The sequence below is a fragment of the Pelodiscus sinensis genome, chromosome 2 (assembly GCF_049634645.1).
Source record: "Pelodiscus sinensis isolate JC-2024 chromosome 2, ASM4963464v1, whole genome shotgun sequence".
Classification (NCBI taxonomy): Eukaryota; Metazoa; Chordata; order Testudines; family Trionychidae; genus Pelodiscus; species Pelodiscus sinensis.
The window spans coordinates 226,115,337-226,138,368 of NC_134712.1; the positions used below are offsets into that span (position 1 = coordinate 226,115,337).

General features: G+C 41.4%; 1 protein-coding gene and 1 long non-coding RNA gene across 7 annotated transcripts in view; both read left to right on the forward strand.

The window, feature by feature from the left end:
• The window catches only part of ACBD5 (acyl-CoA binding domain containing 5), a 47,752-nt gene that overhangs the window by 12,119 nt on the left and 12,601 nt on the right, over positions 1 to 23,032 (forward strand). For all 6 annotated transcript variants that reach the window (XM_075922554.1, XM_006115266.4, XM_075922555.1 and 3 more), the window contains 3 exons: positions 2,784 to 2,895; positions 21,503 to 21,640; positions 22,437 to 22,646. In XM_075922554.1, coding sequence (XP_075778669.1) covers positions 2,784 to 2,895; positions 21,503 to 21,640; positions 22,437 to 22,646 — 460 coding nt within the window. The remainder of the gene's footprint in view (positions 1 to 2,783; positions 2,896 to 21,502; positions 21,641 to 22,436; positions 22,647 to 23,032) is intronic.
• LOC142827372 (uncharacterized) lies at positions 5,628 to 9,974 on the forward strand. The gene is made up of 2 exons (XR_012902080.1): positions 5,628 to 8,355; positions 9,449 to 9,974. It is a non-coding gene; the product is annotated as an uncharacterized LOC142827372 (long non-coding RNA).

Here is a 23,032-nt window from a genome sequence, read left to right on the forward strand (position 1 = left end):
AGTTGCATTCACATCCCCAACTTGTGGCTCTCTGCCACATGCCTCTGCAGCTGCACATTCTCCAGCAGAAGCTAACAATGCCTAGTTTTGCAAATTGGCTGGGGCTCAGAAGCCACATAGACATGGGCAGTGGGTATATTAGGCCTGAAGAGGGTACGTTGGAGTGGGAGATGAGAAGGAACACAGGAGCAGGCATGTAATTGCTAAAAATCCTAGAAGTTATATAGTTATGTGCTTTGAATAAATGTTGCACCAGTGAGGTGCCATAGATGATGTTTAAAACGGGTCTGCGTGTATATATTCTCCTTTTTGAGGATAACATAGATAAAAATGCATGTGTAAGTACATGTTCAAATGTGTGTGTGTCCATAAGATGTATGGGGCACCCCACCTACCTTTCTGTTTAATCCATCTCAGCCCTCATGCCCATCAGAGAGAGCTTCTGATTCTGGCTCTGTAGAAGGTGGTGAAACTCGCTCACCTTACCCAAACGCAAGATTAGTGATCTGATATACTTTGCAGTTTCCCTACATCCAAAGTTGAAATAAGACAGATAAGAACCACAGTCAATAGAGCTCATCTGCATACATAAATTTTCAGAAGGACTTTTACCACACAACTCCTATCACAATTTTTTTGACACTCTGTACGATTTTGAAAATGGTCCAGATTGTGGATTGTTTTTGAGAGGAGTATGGGGGAACAGCATGACATTTTTATTTATTTGATGCAGTTCTTTTCCCTTGAGTTGAAAGCACTGACTGTAGATGTAAATGCGCTGCAAACCAAGGTTGGTGTGACATTTTATTTTTTTCAGCTGTATAAAGGAAAAGATGGTAAAAAGTATCCAGGTTTTTTTGGTAATTTCCGCCAGCATATCTGAGCAGTTCACTTTCCCACATTAGAATACAGAACAGTTTGTTTTTTTGTATGCACAAAATGGATTGGAAGTATGCTGAAGCTACTCTTTTTATGGGCATTTTGCTTTTTTGATTGATATTGTTGCCACCTGCCAGTCAGCCTAGAGCTTTTGCATTGCAAGAGTTTGCCATAGGGCTGCTGTTACCTGCAAGGTTTATGCTTACAGATGGCTTGCTATAGCTTCTTTTGCCACTACAGTAAAACTCCAATTGTCTTGCATCCAGTGGTCCGGCACTCCCGATAGTCCGGCACCAACTGGAACCCGAAAGTGTTCTGGCCAGCCGGACAATTGGAGCTGCTCCGCGCTGTTTCCCCAAGTCTGCTGCTGCCGCTGCTGAAACTGACCAGTGCTGGACTTGGGGAAGAGGCGCTGAGCAGCTGGGGTGCTGCCCGGTTGGTCCCGCAGCACTGCCCTTCACCCCCCTGCTTGGTGCCTGGCAGCACTCCAGCTGCTCCGCGTCACTGCCACTGCTGAAACTGATGAGGTGGACTTGAGGAAGCTGTGGAGCTGAGCAGCTGGGGTGCTGCTGGGTGCCGAGCAGGGGGGCGAGGGGTGGCGTTGTGGGACCAACCAGGCAGAACATCAGTTGCTCTGCCCCAAGGCTTCCCCAAGTCTGCCGCTGCTGAAACTGACTAGCAGCAGACTTGGGGAAGCCGGGGGCGGAGGGGCGCGCTGCAGGACCAACCCGGCAGCACCCCAGCTGCTCTGCCCCACTGCCTCCCCAAGTCGCCACTGCCGCTTGCAGCCCCAGCTGGCCTGTCGCCGGCGGCTGTGCGGGGCTTCCCCCACCCTCCAGACCCTATTTCATAGCCCCCCTTCCGGAGTACCTCCTGATACTCTGGCATTTCTGATAATCCAACACCCCCTGGGTCTCAAAGGTGCCGGATTATGGGAAGTTTACTGTACTTGCTACCTTGGCTGATGCCTTGTTGGGGAGCTGCTGTCTTGCAGGAAGAGGGTTTACTGTTACTGCTGCCTGCATAGTTCCCTAGAATTATTGATTAAAAGGGGGAGTTGGCAAAAGACACCCAAGTGAATTAGGGAATATTGGAAGTTAGTGATAAGTTTTGGCAGACTTATTAGTTTTTGTTGTCAATGGCATCTCTGTACTATTTGACTGAACCCCTTGCTGTGATATGAATCTCTGTTCTGGTGCTAGGGTGTATAGGATGAATAAACTAAAACCCTGATCCAGCTCCTAATGACTTCAATGGAGCAGTGTTAGATCCTAATTTTCTGTCTTGATCATGTGATTTTTAGACTGTCCTTGATTGATTCTGTTCCTCTGATTTTAGGGGATAGGAGGGAGACTTTTTGCAATGGATAGTGGCTTTGCTTTTAGTTTTATATGTGCAGCTAATAAATTAGAAGGGCACAATAGGCATGTCCTAACATGATGTTTGCACTCAGACAAAAGAGGATACAATATGGAAAATAAAAAGAACATTCTGTTGGGAAGGAGCTTCCTCAGTTTCCCCAAGGAAAAAACTGATTAAAAAGCACATTGCTCTTGATTACATCCACCTCCCTGTCAAACTTATGTTTGACTTATTCCAATGTTTATTATCTCAACAATTTCAGATTTTGCAATTGATATGCTGAGGGAGTCCCTTAATTACAATAAACAGCTGTAAAAATCCCGAAGTTGTTTTATTTCTAGTTGAGAGTATGATCTATTTGGTGCATGATAGTTCTATTGTAAAGTTAAACTGCAGATTTGCATGGAGTATTATAAAATTTATTTTTAACATGTTGCTATGCTAACATTGCAGTGACCACAAGGAAATTTGGCACCAAGATAAATAAAATTAATCAGTAATATATTGTTTCACAAGACATTTTGTATTTTGGACTTGTGCAGATTCTTGAGAGTATGCCAATGACGGAGAAAGTTGAAGAATTACTACATGTGATAGGTCCATTCTATGAAATAGTAGAGGAGAAAAAGAACAGAGGATCTGGCCTAACATCAGGTTTGAATAGATACCTCCTACTTATTTTGTATTGCAAATAATAATAAACAAAATCAGATTCTTAACTAACATAGTTACATTTCATTCTTAGTTTAATTTCTATAGTTTTTTTTTAAAGCTAAATTTTGCATCTTTCTATTTAATTCCTTCACCATATGCCAGTCCGACTGGAAAAAGTCTCTAAATATTTAGAAGGTAGGAATGATAAATTCTGTGTAAATCCATCTGTTTCATTGTTTCATGTGCTGTATTTCTCTACAGTGTTTGACTTCTGGGTTTGTCACAATTATTTTTTATTTAAAAATAAACATTATAGGAAGGTCCAACAGCATATTCGGAATTTAACCAAATGTTTTCAGTGCTGAACGGAAAGTGTCAATGCAGAGGCTCTGTTTGTTGAGAGAATTAAAAAAGCATCTTGTTCCTGCCTCTCTAGTTGTAGAACAACCTTTTAAATTCTGCCTTTACTACATCTTGCATGTGGGTATGTGCAAGCAAGATGTGCTGTAGATCTCAGTCTGTTTATTTTCTGTCATTGTTTGAAAAACGATTTTTTGCTGTCCTCAATTTAAAAAAAAATGTATACCTCAGCACAGGTATGCATGGGATTTCATGGACTAATAAGAGATCTGTAATCTCCTTTGCTGTACTTGCAGTTTGCATTGCCCAATATTCGAGTTCAGGGGAGAAGGGGCTAGTTTTAACAGTTTGTGGCTATCTGACAGGTGGCAAACCCAGTAATTTCATAGTTATGTAAAAAGACACTGTGGCAACTATTACTTTACAACATTGTTGTAGTTCATAGTTGACCCTGTGAAAACATTTTGATAAGTAGAATGTTGAAACATTATAGGCAAGGTTGTCTGTCTAAATGTTGGTTTAAAATCTGGCTAAAGCTTTAAGCTAAAATTGGATATACGTAGCCTGAATTTGGAACTATTTTAAATACATTGATCTGTTCTACAATTGAATTTTATGTAAATTTTATATAACTTGACAAACTTGTTTTAAGTACATCTTGCATTTTTACAACTCAAAAAATGGCTTTGATTATTTGCCAGGCTTTAAGCCAATCCGTTATATGTTCAAATTCAATTTTTCATAATTTGAAAAAAAAAAAAAAAAGGCTGAATTTTTTAAATGGCTGCTTTTAAAGCAGGATCACATTTTTCTACTAAAACTGCCTATGTTTCAGGTCTAGTATTTAATGAGATTGCATGGCAGCTGGTTTGACAGGCAAAATTGTAACAAGAGTATCTGCAGATTCAGGTCAGTGATCTGCATAATAAGGATTGACTCACTTGGAATCTATGGCACAGAGTACCAAAAGCCACTTTTAAAGAGTAGCTAAATATAAACTAACAGAGAATTATAGAAATTAAAAACATAAAAGACCAACTGGATCACCCAGACAAAAATACATTGAATCTTAAATTTGTTACTCCAACAAGTATAGCTTGTTAACATCAGAAAATGTAATGTATATTCATTTAAATAACATCAGTGAATCAAACTAACAATAATAAGAAAAATCAAAGTTGAACCTCAAGTTTCATCTTTATCTGGCGCTCTCAATATTTTAACAGATGCAATGCACAAATCTGAAATCCTGAAACATCCAATTGTTTCAGCATAGATTTTGACTGATTCCGAATTGAATTATTTTGCATTAAAAATTATTACATTGGGATATGATTAAATCTTTCTTTCACTCCCTCTCCAGTCCACTGAAGAAATTAATATTTTAGTTGTAAGCTGTAGATACTAATTAGCACCTACTAATACTATTCTTCTAATAATTTGAGTTAATTGTTTCATTCTTTGGACCTTTCTGCCTTCTTTGAATCCCTCCTATTTCATTTATCCTTCATATTGATTTTTGTACTGCTCTGATTAGAGGAAAACTTAGGAAGCGTGGTAACAGCAAAGGTAAGGTTCATTACCCTCACTCTGTCTCTGATCTCACTTTTTTCTCTCTTTGCATCTCCTACTTCTCTGTTCCCATGTATCCTGGGAATTGTGGTTCCTGGACTCAAGAATATAGGCCCTACCTAGGAACAAAATGTACCAACACCATCTGGGTAGCTGTGTGCACCTAGATAGATACATCACATTCTTCCGCCTTTAAAATAACCGTTATAGAACTTTAGTCATTTCCAAACCATCACTTAAGTCCAGTGACAGTCTTCCAAACTTTTCAGTAGTTTTCTTTTTCTCATACTTCTAATGCCAAAGGAATAAGACTAGGAGATGAAGCAATTCCTGATAGTACAGATTGTCCATCATCACTGTCAATTTTATTGATGTTCTCTGACCCAGAGTGGAAATCATGTTCCTCTTCTTCAGCTCTTAGCTGATGAGCAATGGATTATCTTGAAATAGTCCATTTCTTTCCAATTATGAATACTGCAAAATTTGCTCATATTTCTGTTATCTGTACGTGACATGAATATCTTGAATGCCCTTTTTTTGACTCTGCATGACAGCTTCGTGTGAACAAAATTTCCAATTTAAAACTTGAGGTTTAGCACCTTTCTTATGATCTACATATTGTCTCTATTTCACCTTTTTTTTTTTTTTTTTTTGTCCTAACACATTCATGAATAGTTTCACCTGAAGGTTTGGTTGAAAAAAGAAATTGGATAAGCATTTGACAGATTAAGTCAGTATTGGCCTTAGGTCCCCAAAGACTGATACTCCTGCTGAGTGTGCAGCAGTCTGGTAAGCAAACATTGTTTCATATAATGCTTTTTTCCCATGGTCTCATTTGCTAACTAGTAAGTTACAGACTTTCTTTCACCAGTCTGTTCATTCTCTCAATTAGACCATTAACTCTCAGCTGGTGGTAAAAACAAAACAAACCCTGTTTTATGTGATTTAGCATTATTACTGAGGTAGTGTTGCATTTCAATAGAGGTTAATTGATTTCTATTGTCAATTATTAATTCCTTGGGAAATCCCCCTTGGCCAAAGACTGATCACATGAACTTAATCATTATTTCAGCAGTAACCATTCCTGTGAATGTAACTTCTAGCTGCTTTGAGTGATAGTCTATGACAAACCTTATCATAACAACGTATTCTTCAGGTGGCGCCTTTATGTCCAGAACCGGTATCTGCAAATGACAGTTGGGACATTCAACTGGAGTGAGATGGATGCTGAAGGTTTCTGTCACTATCACTAGTAGCACAAACTACAAGCTGATAATCAATCCCAGGCCACCAGAAGTCATGTTACAATTGTCTCTTGGTTGTACTCAAACCTAGGTTTCCTTCATGTACTAGGAGAATCAGCCATTCTTTCAAAAGTGTAGGCACAAATTATGGTAAATTCTCAAAATCTATTGATCTACAAGGGACAGGTAGTGTGATGCATTTCTACATGGTTATAAGTGTTCTGATGTCGTCATCTTGTAAGACCATCCATTGATTTATGTAAGTCGTTAGGTCTTGAAGTGCCTTGTTTTCTCTCATGGCTGTTGCCCATTTTGAGACTGTTATCGTTTCTTGAGGTATAGCAGAGATTTGTCCAATGACAGTCCCTTCATCTTTATTGCATCCTCGTAAGACCATACTCACAAGGATCTGTTATGACAATTGTTTACTTCTCAGAATCAAAGGCTTAGAGTTGGCCTGGTTGAAATTGTGTGTTTGATCTTGATAAACCTGTTCTTGCACACTTCATCCCATTCAGATATAACATCCTTTTTTAGGAGATGATGCAAAGAAACTGCTTTTATAGCAATTTGTTGTCCGTCTTCTAATAGCATTTTACAATCCCAAGAAGGATCAAAGTTTGTCCTTGTTGTTGGGCTCTGTCATGGATACCTTTCACTGGATCTGTTTTTGATGTGCCATTGAGAAAGTGTATGTCCTTATGTCACTGAGTTTGTATGGAATTGCCTTTTTTCTTCTTGCTGATACGTCCATGTCATTGAATTTTTCCAATAACCTTGTTTACAGTGACATCCTCTTCCGATTCATCTTTGTCATAAACTAAAATGTCATCTTGAAAGTTAAAACCCTTTGTCTCTCCAGGGAGCCAATGTATCATTCTCTAGCAACTACAGAAGCTTTGTTGTTGTTGCACTTCTTGCATACTGATTTGTTGGCAGAATACCTTTGACCATCTGCCTATGACTACAGTGCACATGTAGCATTGGTAACAGTAAGGTGTATGGGAAGGCAAAAGGCACTGTGGATGTAGACTAATGAGCTTTGTGTGGTGGTGTTTTGCTCTGCATTAACCTCTGCAAGCTGGAATAAAACTAGTATCGTGGAAAGTGATTAACATAATGGATGGTGCTCTTCACTTGTCAGGCAGGTCTTACTTGGAGAAAACAGAATCCAGAGGCAAGTGACAAAAATGATCAGAGCTGGAATGCAAGCCATGACAAAGGCTGAAGGAATTGGATGTTTTGTTTGGAAAAGAGAAGATCTAGGGGGAACATGATAGTAGTCTTCAAATAATTGAAAGGCTGCCCAAAAAATGGAAGAAAGTTCTCTTGCCACACAGGACAGGACAAATGGCAATGCGGTCAAACTACAGCATTACAGATTTAGGTTAAATCTCAGGCCTGGTCTACGTTAGTAGTTTAGGATGAATTTAGCCTCATGAGGTCAATTTTCCCCCTCCCTCACAATAATGAGTATGCACTACTAAGCCCATTCCATTGACTTTAAGGACTGTTAAAGTTGATTTCTGTACTCCTGCTTTTCACAAGGAGTAATGACCCATTCAACCTTACATGTTTAATTTTACAGTAGTTCAGATGCAGCGCTCTGAGAGTTGACATGGGGACTGATCTGGCACGAAATCCAACTCTACTGCTCCCCAAGAAAAGCCAGCCCCTGGAAAATTTGAGTTATATTTCATGTATGGCCAGCGCGGCAAGCATATCTGAGCAGCACTTCTGACTACATGAGTCAAAGTTCCAGGAGTTCCCAAGGTCACAGATGATCACTAGCATGAAGTGTGATGTAGATCCTGGATCTCATTGCTGTGTGGGGAGAGGAATTGGTTGTTGCAGTGATACAAACCAGCAAAAAAAAATTCATATATCTGTGTAAAGATCACAAGGAGCATGGTGAGCAAAGGATGTGCCAGGGACACCCAGCAGTGCTGCATGAAAATAAAGGAGCTGAGGCAGTCATACCAAAAGACAAAGGAGTCAAACGGACGGTCTGAAACATCTCCCCAAACATGCTGCTGCTTTGAGCAGCTGTATGAGATCTTTGGGGTGGGGAACCCAACCAGCTTCCCTAGCCACTCCATGTATTCTTCCCAAGATGCTCTTCAGGCAGCAGCATGGAGGAGTGTATGAGTAAGAGGAAGAGGTGGAGAAAGTCATCAGGCAAGTGGGGCAAATAGTAGCCAGGACCTTTATATAACTTTGGAGACAGTCCCCTCCTCCCAGGTCATCTCGCGGCCAGCCACTCATCCCAGGGAGGGCACTTCTGGTGAGTTGACATTTTTTATCTTCCTGACAATGGGTTAAGACAGCAGAGTGTGATCTGTGGTGGCCACTGTGCCCACACAGCAGAAGGTCCCCGGAATACCTTATTAATTCACCTGGAGATGAAGTAGGGGGAATACTTTCTGCACATCTCCATAGAGCTCTCCACGAGGTACTCTTTAATTCTTCTCAGAAGGTTTCTGGGGAGACCTGCCTTATATTGTCCTCTACAGTAGGACACCTTTCCACGGCAAGCTAGCAGTAAGTTGTCCGGCATCAGTGCAGCACATAGCAGTGTAGTGTAATGCCTGAGTTTCTAGCCATATTCAGCCAGCATCTGCTCCCTTTCACTCTGTGTGATTTGGAGAAGACTGATATTCTCACGGGGAAATCTGAATGAAGTGGAGGAAAATATTAGCTGAAGTTAATGCCCTGCCACCGTGCCTGGATCCCGTTCCTTCCTCCTTCTCGCTTGCTCTAACAGCAAGGGAAAGTTGGATTCTGCCAGCAAATACGAGGAGCTGAACTTGGGGGCCCCACAAGAGCCTCTGCCCTGCCACTGTGACTGGATCCTGTGGGCCCTCCTGGCCTGTCCCTTACCGTGCTTACTACAGAACAGAGTCTAGCTAAGCACTCTGTTGCACCTGCTGCAAAGTGAACACACACAAGCATATCTGTGGCCTTTCACATACCACTTCCCTGTTTGTCTTTAGACAGAACTTCATGTACAGTGTAAAGCAGGATGGGGAACTTCTAGCCAGGGGCTGGATGTGGCTCCTGGCTTGCCTGGATCCGGCCCCTGAGGCTCAGGGTCCCACCTCCCCACATCAGGAAACCCATGCTGGCACTCCAGCCTCCTTGCTGCCCCACCACGAAGCTGGAGCACACAAAATCTACTAGGCTGTGCCCTCCCCCCGCCTCCAAGCTCTGGTGTGCAAGTGGAATGTGGGAAGTGTCTTTCTCCTTCTCAGTCAGGGCACCACATCAGTGAGAGTGAGCCCCTGACCCAAAAAAGGTTCCCCACCCCAATGTAAAGTCTAATCTGTTAGAATAACAATGCATCTTCTGTACAGTGTGGCCTTCACTTTTCATTTCAGCCAGAACACCAGTCTGCCTTCTGTGCGCTCCCTTGGTTCCACATGCTATCTATCTTGCACAAGTCCACAGATGAAAACATACCTGGGAAGAGATGTTGAAGGAGCAAACGCAATCTGCCAACTTGGACAAGGAGCACTTGAGTGAGTGGAGGATATGCTGATGCAGGTGCATGAGAAAAAGAAGAACATTCAGCGGATGGTAAGCGGAGCACCAGGAGAGACCATAGATGTCCATGGCAGATGTGATGGACTGCATGAGGGCACTCCAGGATTCCTTCCTCAACAGGGCCCCCCTCCAGTCCCTGAAGATTAATGTCCTCTCCTCACCAAGTTCCACAGCCTCCTTTCACAGGGGCCCTAGAATCCATGGTCAAAGTCAGCCTCATGCTCAGCCTCCTCCAGGGATGTGTGTTGGAATGAAGGACTGTCCTCTTCAGGCTGTTGAGAATTCCTCCTCTCTCAAACTCTCGCCTTGGACTTCATTTCGGTCACTGTGTTCCCTTAATAAAAATGCATGATTTGTGAACTACAGTGTTTTTATTGGTTGTATTGAAGAGGTAGAGGGTTGCAGGTAAGCTCACTGAATGCAGGGGCACCCTATTAAGAGCAACATGACTCTCAAAACTGGCCACTCATAAGGCTGTCATTCAAACCATCTCTGGTTAGCACCGCCCCTCTCTGTGCTTACCTTATTGCCTTGGTGTCAGGTTGCTCATAATCATGTGCTAGGCACTCTGCCTCGGAATTCCACACAAACAGATGCATTTCCCCCCGATCTTCCAAAATTACGGCGCACGCAGTGGGCTGCCACCACAGTGTGAATGCTGTCTTTGCTGAGGTCTAACTTTAGGGTGTGTCTAGATTACAGGGTTTTTTCGAAAAAAAAAATGGCCTTCTTAAAAAAAAAAAAAAAATTACCCTGTGTCTAGACTGCCTTCGCGTTCTTTTGAAATTAAATTGAAAGCATGCAGCATTTTTAGCATGGTAAACCTCATTTTACGAAGAATAATGCCTTTTTTTTAAAAGTGCTCTTTCGAAAAAAGGCATTTTTGAATGCAAACAGGGCTTTTTTGAAAGGGCGCATCCAGACTGCCTGGGTGCTCTCTTATTTTGAAAAAGCAGCTCGCTTTTTTGGAAATAAGTGGTTGCAGTCTAGACGCTCTCTTTCGAAAGAGGCTTGTAGTCTATACATAGCCTTAGTTAGCCAACCGTGGACCCTTCCTTTTAAATATCCAAAAGCACATTGCACCACTTCTGCACTTGTTTAGCCTGCAGTTCAACTGATCTTTCAAGAGATCCAGGCTGCCCGTTTATGGCTTCATGAGCCACAGGAGCAAAGGGTAGGCTAGGTCTCAAAGAATCATTATTCAGTGTCTCAGATTGTAATTTCCTAGTCGGAGGAAGTCCCACCTTGCAGCTTGCTGATCAAGCAGGAGTTCCTAAAGATGCAGGCATAATGCACCTTTCCTGACCATCTCATGTTCATGTCAGTGAAACAGCCCTTCTGATCCATCAGCCCCTGCAGCACCATTGAGAAGTACACCTTGTGGTTTATGTACTCCTTTGCAAGGTGGTCAAATGTTAACATGGGGATGTGTGTTCCATCTATTGTCCACTACTGTTAAGAAACAACATTTTGTCAAAGCCCTTCACTGTGTCTTCCATGTTTCCCAGAGTCACAACCTTCTGTGTAGCAAAAGGGTATTGATTGCCTTAGCTGCTTGGATCACAGCAGCACCCACTGTAGATTTTCCCCACTATGAAGTGATTCACAAGTGACCAGTAGCTGTCTAGTGTTGCAAGCTTCCACATGGCAATTGCTGCTCACTTCTCCAGTCAGTGCAGGTTTCATTCTGGTAATCTTGTGCTTCAAGGTGTGGGAAAACAGTTTGTGCAAAGTTCCATGAAATTGGCCTTAAACATGAAAGCGTTTTGTTGCCGTTATTGATTGTCGTCTGTGCACATTGCAATGTTGTCCTACCGGTCTGCTTGGGTACGTCTAGACTACATGCCTGTCGCCAGAGGCATGTAGATTAGGCTACCAGACATAGTAAAATGAAGCGGCAATTTAAACAATCGCCGCTTCATTTAAATTTACATGGCTGCTGCGCTGAGCCGACAAACAGCTGATCAGCTGTTTATCGGCTCAGCGCGATAGTCTGGACGCGCGGGTGTCTACATCAAAGGTATTTGTCGACCACCCAGGTAAACCTCATCCCAGGAGCGGCAGCCATGTAAATGTAAATGAAGCAGCAATTATTTAAATCGCCGCTTCATTTTACTATGTCTGGTAGCCTAATCTACATGCCTCTGGCGACAGAGGCATGTAGTCTAGACGTACCCCTTGTCTCATGCACCAGAACCAGCATTCTGCTGTGTGCTGGAGGCATTTGCAATTCACTCAACTCAAGGGCTTTGCAGAACAATATGTTTATGGCCTCCTGAGATTTTTTTTCCCTTGTTCCGGTGGACTCTACATACACTCTGAATATATTTCAGCATTAGGTGCACCAAGCCTAATGTCAGCATCATAAAGCTTTGATGATGAATAATATCCATGATGGGATCCATGCTTACGTTGCAATGGCGACTGTGTGGATAATCTGCAAGATAAAAGGTGTGAATACAATTTGCCATTGTGGGGTGGAGGGAGGCTAGAAACAAATGGATTATGGGCTGCTGACAACATGTACCCAAAAACACCTGCTGCACAGTTTTGATCCCAGTATGTACTGGGAGTATAACCCAGAATGCAAAGGGATGACCCACAGTACATTACTCTCCAAAGTCTATGATACCCACCATAATGGGGATGTGCTACTTCAAACTAAGTCAAATTCTTTTGTGCAGTGGGAACATGCACCTTTGACTTTACAAAATTGGGTGCTAAAAACTCAATATTAATAAATTTGATCTTGTCTCTTAGTCTAGACAGCCTCAGGAAAAAAAAATTCTAAGTGTAATAACAGGCAATGGAACAGACTGCCCAAGGAGGCTGTAGAAGCTCCTTTGTTAGTGATTTTTTCAAAAGAATGCTGGATAGCCATCAGTCTTGGATGGTTTAAATACAACAAATTCAGCAGCTTGGCAGGCAGTTACACTAGATGAGCCTTGTGTTTCCTTCTAACCTTGTGGTTCAATGATAACAGCAAAGTTAAGGTTTATTCCCCTTGCTCTTTAACAGAGCTCACATTCTTCCTTTTTTTCTATTCCTTCTCTTTGTCCCCACTGCATCCTGGGAATTATATTTCCTAGACTCAAAGCAGCAGGAACTACCTAGAAATAAACTTATGAACACAAACTGGGGTAGTTATCTTCATCTAGCTAGCTATAACATTTAATGTTTATACTAATGCACTTAACTTTTTGCCTAAAAGCTGGTCATGTCTCCCTCAAAGACACATCAGTGTAACTCTCAAATTAGTGAAAAATTACAGCGGAATCATGCTCTATAATTCTGGCTTGCCAAAGTGTTTCCTGCAGATAGCCTTATCTAAGTCTCCACAACATCATCTGGCAAGGAGTTCCACGGGTTGACTGAGTTGTGTGAAGAAGTGCTTTCTTTTGTTTGTTTTTAAACCTACCATGTATTATTTTCATTTGGTGACCTTTAGTTCTAGTGTTATGGGAGGAAGTAGTAATTTTTCCTTATTTACTTTCTCTATGCCATCCATGATTTTATAGGCCACTATCATATTCCCTCCTTAGTCTCCTCTTTTCTAAGATGAAAAGTCCCAGTCTTTTTAATCTCTCTTCATATGCCATCTGTTCCAAACCCCTCATCATTTGTTGCCCTTTTCTGAATGTTTTCCAGTGCCAAAATACCTTTTTTTTTTTTTTGAGATACTACATGTAGATATGGTCACATTATTCAAGATATGGGTGTACAATGGTTTTATATAGAAGCAATAAGACATTCTGTGTTGTTTTCCATCCTTTTCTTAATGATTCCTAACATTCCATTTGTGGGGTTTTTTGACTGTTGCTGAATGTTGCATGTTTTCAGAGAACTATCCAAGATCATTCTCTTCAGTGGTAACAGCTAAATTAGTCCCCATCGTCTTATATGTATAGTTGGGATTATGTTTTCCAGTATACCTTACTTTGCATTTATCATTAAAATTCATTCGCCATTTTGTTGCCCAGTCACCTAGTTTTGTGAGATCCTTTTGAAGCTCTTCACTGTCTGCTTTGGTCTTAACTGTATTGAGGAGTTTTGTGTCATCTGCAAATTTTGCCACCTCGCTGTTTACCCCTTTCTCTAGATCATTTATGAACATGTTGAATAGGATTGGTTTCAGTACAGACCACTGCAAAACACCACTAGTTATCTCTTTCCATTCTGAAAAACTGATAATTTATTCCTACCCGTTGCTTCTTATCCTATGACAGCTTACTTGGTTTAAGAGCCTTTAGTGAGGGACCTTGTCAAAGGCTTTCTGAAAATCTAAATACAGGCAGTCCACGGGTTACGTACAAGATAGGGACTGTAGGTTTGTTCTTAAATTGAATTTGTATGTAAGTCGGAACTGGCGTCCAGATTCAGCCGCTGCTGAAACTGACCAGCGGCTGACTACAGGAAGCCCAAGGCAGAGTTTCAATGCCCCAGGCTTCCTGGAATCAGCCGCTGATCAGTTTCAACAGCAGCTGAATCTGGACACCTGGGACAGAGCAGCTGGGGCGCTGCCGGGTAGGTCCCCGCAGCGCCGCACCTCGGCGCTGCGGGGACCAACCCAGCAGCACCCCAGCTGCTCTACCCCAGGTGTCCCCAAGTCAGCCGCTGCTGAAACTGATCAGCGGCTGATTCCAGGAAGCCTGGGGCAGAGCAACTCTGCCTCGGGCTTCCTGTAGTCAGCCACTGGTCAGTTTCAGCAGCGGCTGACTTGGGGACGCCTGGGGCAGAGCAGCTGGGGTGCTGCTGGGTTGGTCCAGTAGCACCGAGGAGCGGCGCTACTGGACCAACCCAGCAGCACCCCAGCTGCTCTGCCCCAGGTGTCCTGATTCAGCCGCTGCTGAAACTGACCAGTAGCGGCTGAATCAGGATGCCTGGGGCAGAGCAGCTGGGGTGATGCCGGCTTGGTCCAGTAGCGCCGAGGAGCGCGAAGGACTAAAGTCAAATTAAGCTACGCAACTTCAGCTATGTCAATTACATAGCTTAAGTCAAAATAGCTTAACTCAGGTTTTGGCACTGTTTACACAGCAGGAAGTTGAAGGAAGAATACTCTTCCTCCAACTTCCCTTACTCCTCGTGAAATGAGAGTTATCATGAGTCAGAGTAAGAAGTCCTTCTGCTCAACATTATTTCAAAATAAATGCTTGTAGTGTAGACACGCTCTTTATTATTTTGGAATAATGTCAGTTATTCCAAAATAACGCTGCTGTGTGGACATACCCTATGGGACTAGGGGAAGGGGAATCTGAAAGTCCAAGGTTCTGTGAGAGGAAACGGCACAAGTAAAGGTGGAGGGGATGTCCATATTCTCTGCACTGGGTGAGACTAAAAGCAGAAAGTTGATACAGACTCATCTTCTTTGAATAGCCTTATTGCATATCAGTACAGATATTTGTATAACAGCCATTCCTCCAGCATTTGTACCAACAAAAACTTTATTTGTGAATGCTCAAAAATAGTGAATAAAAGGATGAGTGTGATTGACCAGATAGTTGTTTGGAATTCAAATAAGGACCCTCCCTACCAAATTCACAACTCATTTTGGTCAATTTGATGGTCACAGGATTTAAAAAAGATGTAAATTACATGATTTCAGCTATTTAAATATGAAATTTCATGGGGTTGTAATTGTAGAGGTCCTAACCCAGAAGGGATCTGGAGGAAGTAACAAGGTTATTGCAGGGGAGTTGTGGTTATCCTTACTTCTACACTGCTGTTCATGGTAGCACTGCCTTCAGAGCTGAGCAGCTGGAGAGCAGCGATTGCTAGCCAGGAGCCCTGCTCTGAAGACCGAGACAACAGCAGTGCAAAAGTAAGGATGGCACAGTATGATATTGCTACCCTTACTTCTACACTGCTTCCTGAAGAGCTGGGCCCTCAGTCAGCAGCCACCACTAGGGTTGCCAGATACTTTCACAAAAAATCCCAAACATGGTGGGGGAAAAAAATTGGTTGAAGAAAAAAAACCAAAGGAAACCAAACCACGGGGGACCAAAGCTGTTGCGGGAGGAGGGGGGCGAGAAAGGTCGCTGTCCCTCTAAATCTCCCCACTTCCCTTACCCCCCCCCCCCCCCGCCAGATGCAGCAGGGGAAAAATGTCTCTGCTGGGCTTCTGTCCGAGAAAAACAGAAGAAAATACCAGACCTTTTACATTTTAACGGACAGGGGCCACAAATACCGGACTGTCTGGGCAAAAACCCAACACCTGGCAACCCTAGCCACCACTGTTCCAACTGCCCAGCTCGGAAGTCAGCAGCACAGAAGTAAGAATGGCAGAGGTATGGTATTGCCACCCTTACTTCTGTGCTACTTCTGACAGGTACTGCTGTCTGAGGCTACTTCTACATTGCAGATGCATTTTTTCGGCATCCCTGTAAACCTCGTTCTACGAGGAAGAAGTGATGTTCTGAAAGAGGGTTTTTTTCCCCAACATTTGGTGGTTTGCAATTGGTGTATCTTTTTCCAACTTTTCTTTGTAGTGTACACAGCCTAAGGTAGGTGCCTGGTCAACAAGCACCACTCTCCATCTGCCCATTTCTGAAGTCAGCGTAGAAGTAAGAGTGACAATACTGTGATTCCCCCTAAAATAACTTTGTAACCCCTCTTTCTCACAACTGCCTTGCGTGAGGACCCCCAATTTGAGAAACACTGGTCTTCCTCGTGAAATCTGTATAGTACAGGGTGTAAAAAAACAAAAAAACCCCACCAAGGCCAGATTTCATGGTTTATGATACATTTTTTTTTCATGGCTGTTAATTTGGTAGGACCCTAAGTATAGGAACAACTCTGGATATGCCTCAGCCCTCAGGTAATGGTGAAGGAGGAGTGTGGACAAGATCAGTTTCCACATATTTCAAGAGTGTAAACACCAAGAGCTGAGAGTGATTATATTACAAGGTATAACTAAGATTAGGAAGAATTAAATTAGAAAAGGAAAAAATTAGGGTGAATAGTGTTGAAATCTTACTGTGAAAAGATCCAGCAACCTTTGGGATAAATTTTCATAGGAAGTATTGAAGACATTTCTCATTAATGTCACATCCAAAACTGGAGTGGATAAATCACTGGTAGATGTATAGATAGAAGATTGAACAATCTGATACTTAGTTCAGTCTCCGTTTGATAGAATCCTCTCTTGTCTCATTTGTGGTGACAGTTGCAATAAATAGGGCAGGTGATTGCACAGCCAGCTGCTACCCTGCACATGTGTTAGGCAGAGATCACAACTGGGAAAATTTCCATTGTAAGAAATGTTAGAAAGTTACGTATTGTATTAGGAGAGCGACAAGGAGATTAAGATGCCCTCTGACAACATGCTGAGGAACCACTCTGATGCCATCATCTGTTATCAAATTTTCAATTGTTCCTGTCCCATGGACTGCACAAATAATATTATCTTGATCTTTTTATGTGCTTTTCAACTCAAGATTAATGAACCTTATGAAGATCAGCTAAACCTCACATCTTACAAGAAGCTATAGACAATGTACTCACTCCACCCTTCACTGAAAGGCACTAAAAGGATGCAGCGGTTCAGGAAAGGAAGCAAAGAATTCTGTAGGCAATGCAGAGAGCACTTAAAGTAGTGAAATATAATTATATAGCTTAGGCCTGAGCCAGGACACTACTATTAACCCTTCATTTTCAGAAGCAAAATGCAGTATGATCTGGAATGAATGTAAAAGTTCAGGGGGAAAAAAACATACTCTAACACTAAGATCACATTCTGCTGTATTTGGATGTTCTTTGAGGTCTGCCACCTAAGAATTGAGCTGACCTTAATTGAACGGGGAGCAGGGGGGGGATCAGTGCATGTGGTGGTATGACTGCAAGCCATATCAAAAGATATTTTAAAACCTGGTGCTATAGTGTGAGGAAGAAAAAGATAATTTTATGGCTCTTCCCAAGGGCCCAAAATAAACCACTGTCTTTTAAGGTGTGGGGCCTACACAGCTAGTTATTGTTAATGAAAGTAATGATAACAAGACTAAGATAATGAGTGTGCGCAGTATTCCACAAAGTGCTATTGATGGGATCAACAATATTTATGGTTGTTAGTTTCATGAGAGAAACTTGTGCCAATTCAGAAGATAAGATTTTATTTAAGTTTTCTGAAAAACTGTGAAAAACTCAAAGGATGGGATGTGAACAGAGGTATGCTAGATGCTTTGATAAAAGGGCACTGCCCATGCTAAACCAGAATTCTGATATGCAGGGCTTGACAAATAATACAATCTACTCTCTCGTGGCGAGTAGATTGTAGCCCAGAAGAGCCGGGTTTGGGCCATCTGTGCACGGCTGGCGAGCAGGGCTCGCTGTCGTTCGGCGAGCCCTGCCGATATGTATCACCACCCCAAAGCAGCAGCATAATGGGGTTCCTTTTAGGAAAGTGCCTACTGTATTACTTTTTCCAAAATCACTTTAGTGATTTGTATAGCTGACAGAAGAATGAATAGAGCTCAGGAAGTTTAGCAAGACATTGTGCCTTTTTCTTTTCCCCCTTTCTTCCATCCATTTTAGTCTTGCTCCCCACTTAAATATTCCCTGCCAATTGCTCTATTCCATTGCCCTTCCTGTTGGCCTTCATGCTGCTACTGTGCCACTGTTTCATATCCTACATATGATTGATTCTCCTCACCCAACTTTCTCTCTGTAATATACCCTAAGGCTATGACTACACTGACCAGTCTTGTGCAAGAACATATGCAAATGAGGCATAGAGATGAATATCGCTGCGCCTCATTTGCATACTTAATGAGCCACCATTTTTGCGCAAGGGGCTTTTGTGCAAGAAGGAGCAGTCTACACTGCTCCTTTTTGCACAGAAACCCACTGTTGCGCAAGAGCCGTTCTGCTGATTTTTTTCAGGAAGAATGGCTCTTGTGCAAGAGAGTGTTTTTGTGCAAAATGGCGGCTCATTAAATATGCAAATGAGGCATGGCAATATTTACCTCTTCGTGTTGTTTGCATATTCTCTTGTGCAAGAAGAGGCAGTCTAGACATAGCCCAAGTGATTAAGATCTCCTTGGTATTTGTTCTCGCTGGGTTTAATATTCACCTGAGTGAGATTATATTTAATTAAAACAAGCCTCTACAGCAGGGCTACTCAACTTTGGAAGCCCTGGGGGCCACAGAGATACGTCACAGCACATGCTGAGGGCCACAACTTAAGTGTGGTTGCATATACATGCACATATATATGCAAATAGCTTCTTTCACACTGATGGGCATGAATACAAACATTAAGGCAAAATTGTGCAACCCGCAGGCCCCATTTAAGCCAGTTCTGCTGATATTAGTATAATGCAATATTTATCCGATTTCCCCATATGACAGCACTTTTAATGAGCAATGACAATCCAGGAATTTATCTACTAAAATGCATATCAACAGAAGACCGTTGTATTGATTACTTTTTCGTTTTGGCTTCCACCCGTGGGCTGTATGTTCAGCCCCGCGTAAACCCAAACCGCATCGCAGGCTACATACAAAGGGGCCATGGGCCGCACGTGGCCCCACAGGCCATGTGTTGAGTAGCTCTTCTCTATGGTACAAAATAAAATAATAAAGTCTATAGAATGCATTTATGGTAAAGTTGTGGCTTTTAAGCTATTTGAGTATAGTTCAAAGGTTTCAGATTTTAGTTTCCCCTCTCCTGCTCTCAGGAAGAACATGGTGCATGAAGCCATTACCTCCTACTCTTGTATTCCCTATTTAGATCCTAAGTGTTTGAGCAGGGCGCATGGGGAAAGGTGGTAGGAAGAAAGCTTCCCTGTCTTTTGCTCCTGTTCACGTTGTGGGAGTCTTGAGTATATAATTATTAGCCAATTAGCCTCTTCCTGCCCCCAAAATAAAATATCCTCCATTGTACTTCCCTTTAAATAAGGCACAATTCCTCAGTAATATATTGAGAAAATGCTGGGACTTTCCATTTTGCAAAACAGGTTTCCTTACAAGCAATTTAAAAAAAAAAATAGAAATATGGGAAGCAAGGGATCATATATTCACTCATATTTTTGACAGTGATCAAATTAGACCATAGTTTCTTGAAACTAGAGGAGTGTGGCTAGCCCACCTGCCTCCCTTGCCTGAAGGTTAGTTTACACAGAAAACTCTGAACACTAAATGACATTGCTGCAAATAAAATATTAGAGCATGTTTAATAAATCTAATGTAATTACATATTATTATGCAACCCATATCTTTATCTTTTATAATTAATGTAAAAACTGTGCTAATACAATAAGTGTGACAAAGCAGACAAGAATTAAGCCTGGATCTTAAGAAGTTCAAAAGTTTAAGGGTCCCAATACAACTCTGTTCCATTATCACTTTGTACTTTTATTGTCTGATATCAATATATATCTTAATATATATGTCTAGTGTGGTAGAACTGTGAGAATGTTCTCGACTGACTTTCCTTTTGCATTTAAATGAGAATGCCCAATTCATTACACATTGGAATTAACTTGTCTATTTTAATAATGATCCTTCAAATGAGAGCAGATGTGGAACTCCTTTTTATATCTGTAGCCTGGCACCTATTGAAATGTTTATTTCAGTGCGGCTTGCTTTTTAAAATACATTTTTAATTAGACATTCAAAGTGCACTTTTTTATTTCAGCATCTAATCATTGAAAACATCGCACCTCTCTTTATTTTCATGTACACTTCTCCAGATAGATGCTAGCGTGTGACTGCAAGTCTAAAGACCACAACTGGGTCTCTTTAAATCATTAAAGAAAATAGTGCCTACTTGTGGCAGCGCGTCGGGGATCCCTGATCATGCACCACCATAGCAGCAAGAACAGACTCCGCCAATCAGTAGAATAGAGAGGGTTTATTGTTTCTCCAGGATACAGCACAGCGTAGGCATGATGTGGGTATAAGGAATCAGGGCCAGGCGGCCATAGACCCTTTGGGGAGGGGTGCCTAGGCCCCTAAACTCCCAGCATTTTGCTTAGACTGTTCCCATCATGTTTCCTAGCCAGAAACTGACCCTTCCCTCAAACACTCACTTCCTTTGTTCAGTCCCTACCCTCAACAGGTAGGACCTGTTGGGTCACTGTCTATGTGACCTCAGGGTCCTCAGCCACCCCCCGCCCCCACTGGGCAGTGCTTACAGACACAGGCCAGTAAGGGTCATCCACAGCCCAAACACAGCAACCTGTGAATGCCTGACCTGCCCAAACAGAGTGTACTGCATGCTCGCTATGTCACACTACTATATCATTCAAAGAGAGTACTTCCTTAAGTGAATTTTCTTCAAACAGTTCAAAGGCACTTGATTTCACTGATGCTCATTGTATAATAGAGCTGAAGTAGTAGAGATAAGCCATACGTTAGAATGCCAAAATAAATATGTGAAGAACTGTACCCCTTCACATTTATATTCCTCATATGAGTGAATGGTGTTTTACAAACTTTCTTCCAAAATTGACCTTTGGGCTGAAAGAGAACTTGAGACATTTAAACCCAATAGGATTTTTAGAGAAATATAGATGTGTGGGGTTAGAACAGAGTAGCCATTTCAGTCTCCTCTATAATATTACTGCTGTAGTGCTATAAATGAGGTAACATTTTCCATCTCTTTGATGTTAACAGCATAGCAAGAATAGTGTCTTTTGTCAGTTAGTTCCTAGACTATTTTTTATCTGATCAGAGGAAGCAATTCATCTGCAATTACACGCTGGCTGTGTTATAGTGAGTGACAGTAAAGATGATGATTATTTAAAAATTAAATAAGATAAGGTGAAATTAAATTGAGCATATTGGAGAAATGCTCTAGTCTGAAAATTTTATAAATAGCTATTAAATAACTTTATGCTAAACTGTGGCTTAATAATAAATACTATTCTTGTTTATTTAAAATTTGTCTTTAGACCTTGGTAATGTTATGACTTCCACACCAAATTCAAAGGCTGTAAATGGTAAAGCTGAGAGCAGTGACAGTGGAGCAGAATCAGAAGAGGCAGAGGATCATGAAGAAGAGGAAAAAGAAATACAGCAAAGTGAAAAAGGTATATTTGAGTCCTGAATGTTACCTTTTCCAATACACAGGGTAGTATTATTACCCTAAATGGTTGCAAATCTTGAATGTCATGTGTGAGATATATCAGTGGGTTTATTTTGTTTATACAAACTGCACAGAGGAATACATATGAAGAATGGGATCACCTTTCAACCTGAATTCCAAGGTGAAGAATTAAGGATAATAGCATACGGGATCAGGGCCAAAGTTGTTGTGGGTGGTTATTGTTTTATATTTAGGACCTGTTTATCTCATGGGTGGCTGAGAGTGTATGTAGGCATATGGGATATAACCATAGAATTACAAATCCTATTTCCTTCTCTCCTTTTATCTTTGGTTGAAGAAGAGTTACAGTGAGAACTTTGTGTGTGTGTGTGTGGGGGGGGGAGGGGGGGATTTTAGAATACAGTGTCATATGAAAACCAAGAGAAAATATGCATTTAGAACGTAGTTGTTTATATATTTTTGTCAACAAGAAAACTGTAATAATCCTCTTCAGTTTCAGTAACTGATGAGGGATACAATGGTTTTGCCACTTTTATATTTAAAAATACCTATTTTACTTGCTATGTAGAATAAAAATTTATGATTTTTTTGCTTTAAGATTAATCTTTAAAGGAGCAGGACTAACTCTGTGAACATAAGTCCAAATAAAAATGTAATCTAAATCTGATTCAAACCATACAAGTAATACACACATCAGAAAGTCAGTTATCTGCAGAAATGTGTCTTTTACCATAAGTCACAAAGGTTTTTATTTGCAAGGTTTTCTTGTTCTTTCACAGACTATGAGAATCTGAAGCAGGACTCAACAGCAGTTAAGGATTTGGAAAGTATTGTCACCAATGGCTGTTACAAGGACAGTTTTATTTCAGATTTGCCAATTCGCACCCAGACTAAATCTGCCCTGAACGGCGTAAATATGGAGGAAGAAATAAAGAAAGTGGAGCAAAAACTAGAATTAACGGTGGAAACTAATAATGATGTTCGCCAAGGTATTGTCCTCACATGAGTATGTTATCTTTTTTTTTCCCCCCCCCCCTCAGGAGGATATTCTTTGTGCAAATCTTACTCCAGGAATTTCAAGGGCTGCAGCTGGTTCCCCTTAACCACAGAATCTTTTAAGAAAGAAAATTAAATGTGATTAAAATTAGAATACAGGTTTAAATAAACTTAAGATCTGTAATAGTAAAACACATGAATCCAGAGACAGGCAGGCCCGAAACCATTGTTAATTTCAAGAACTTACTTAATTTGTTTTTGTTTTAAAATTCCATATATGATAAAATTCTATTTGAATTTGAATCTAAGAAGTAACTGGATGGAAATCATGCAGATTTATATTATAACTTGCAAAGACTGTATTTATGAACTCAAATGT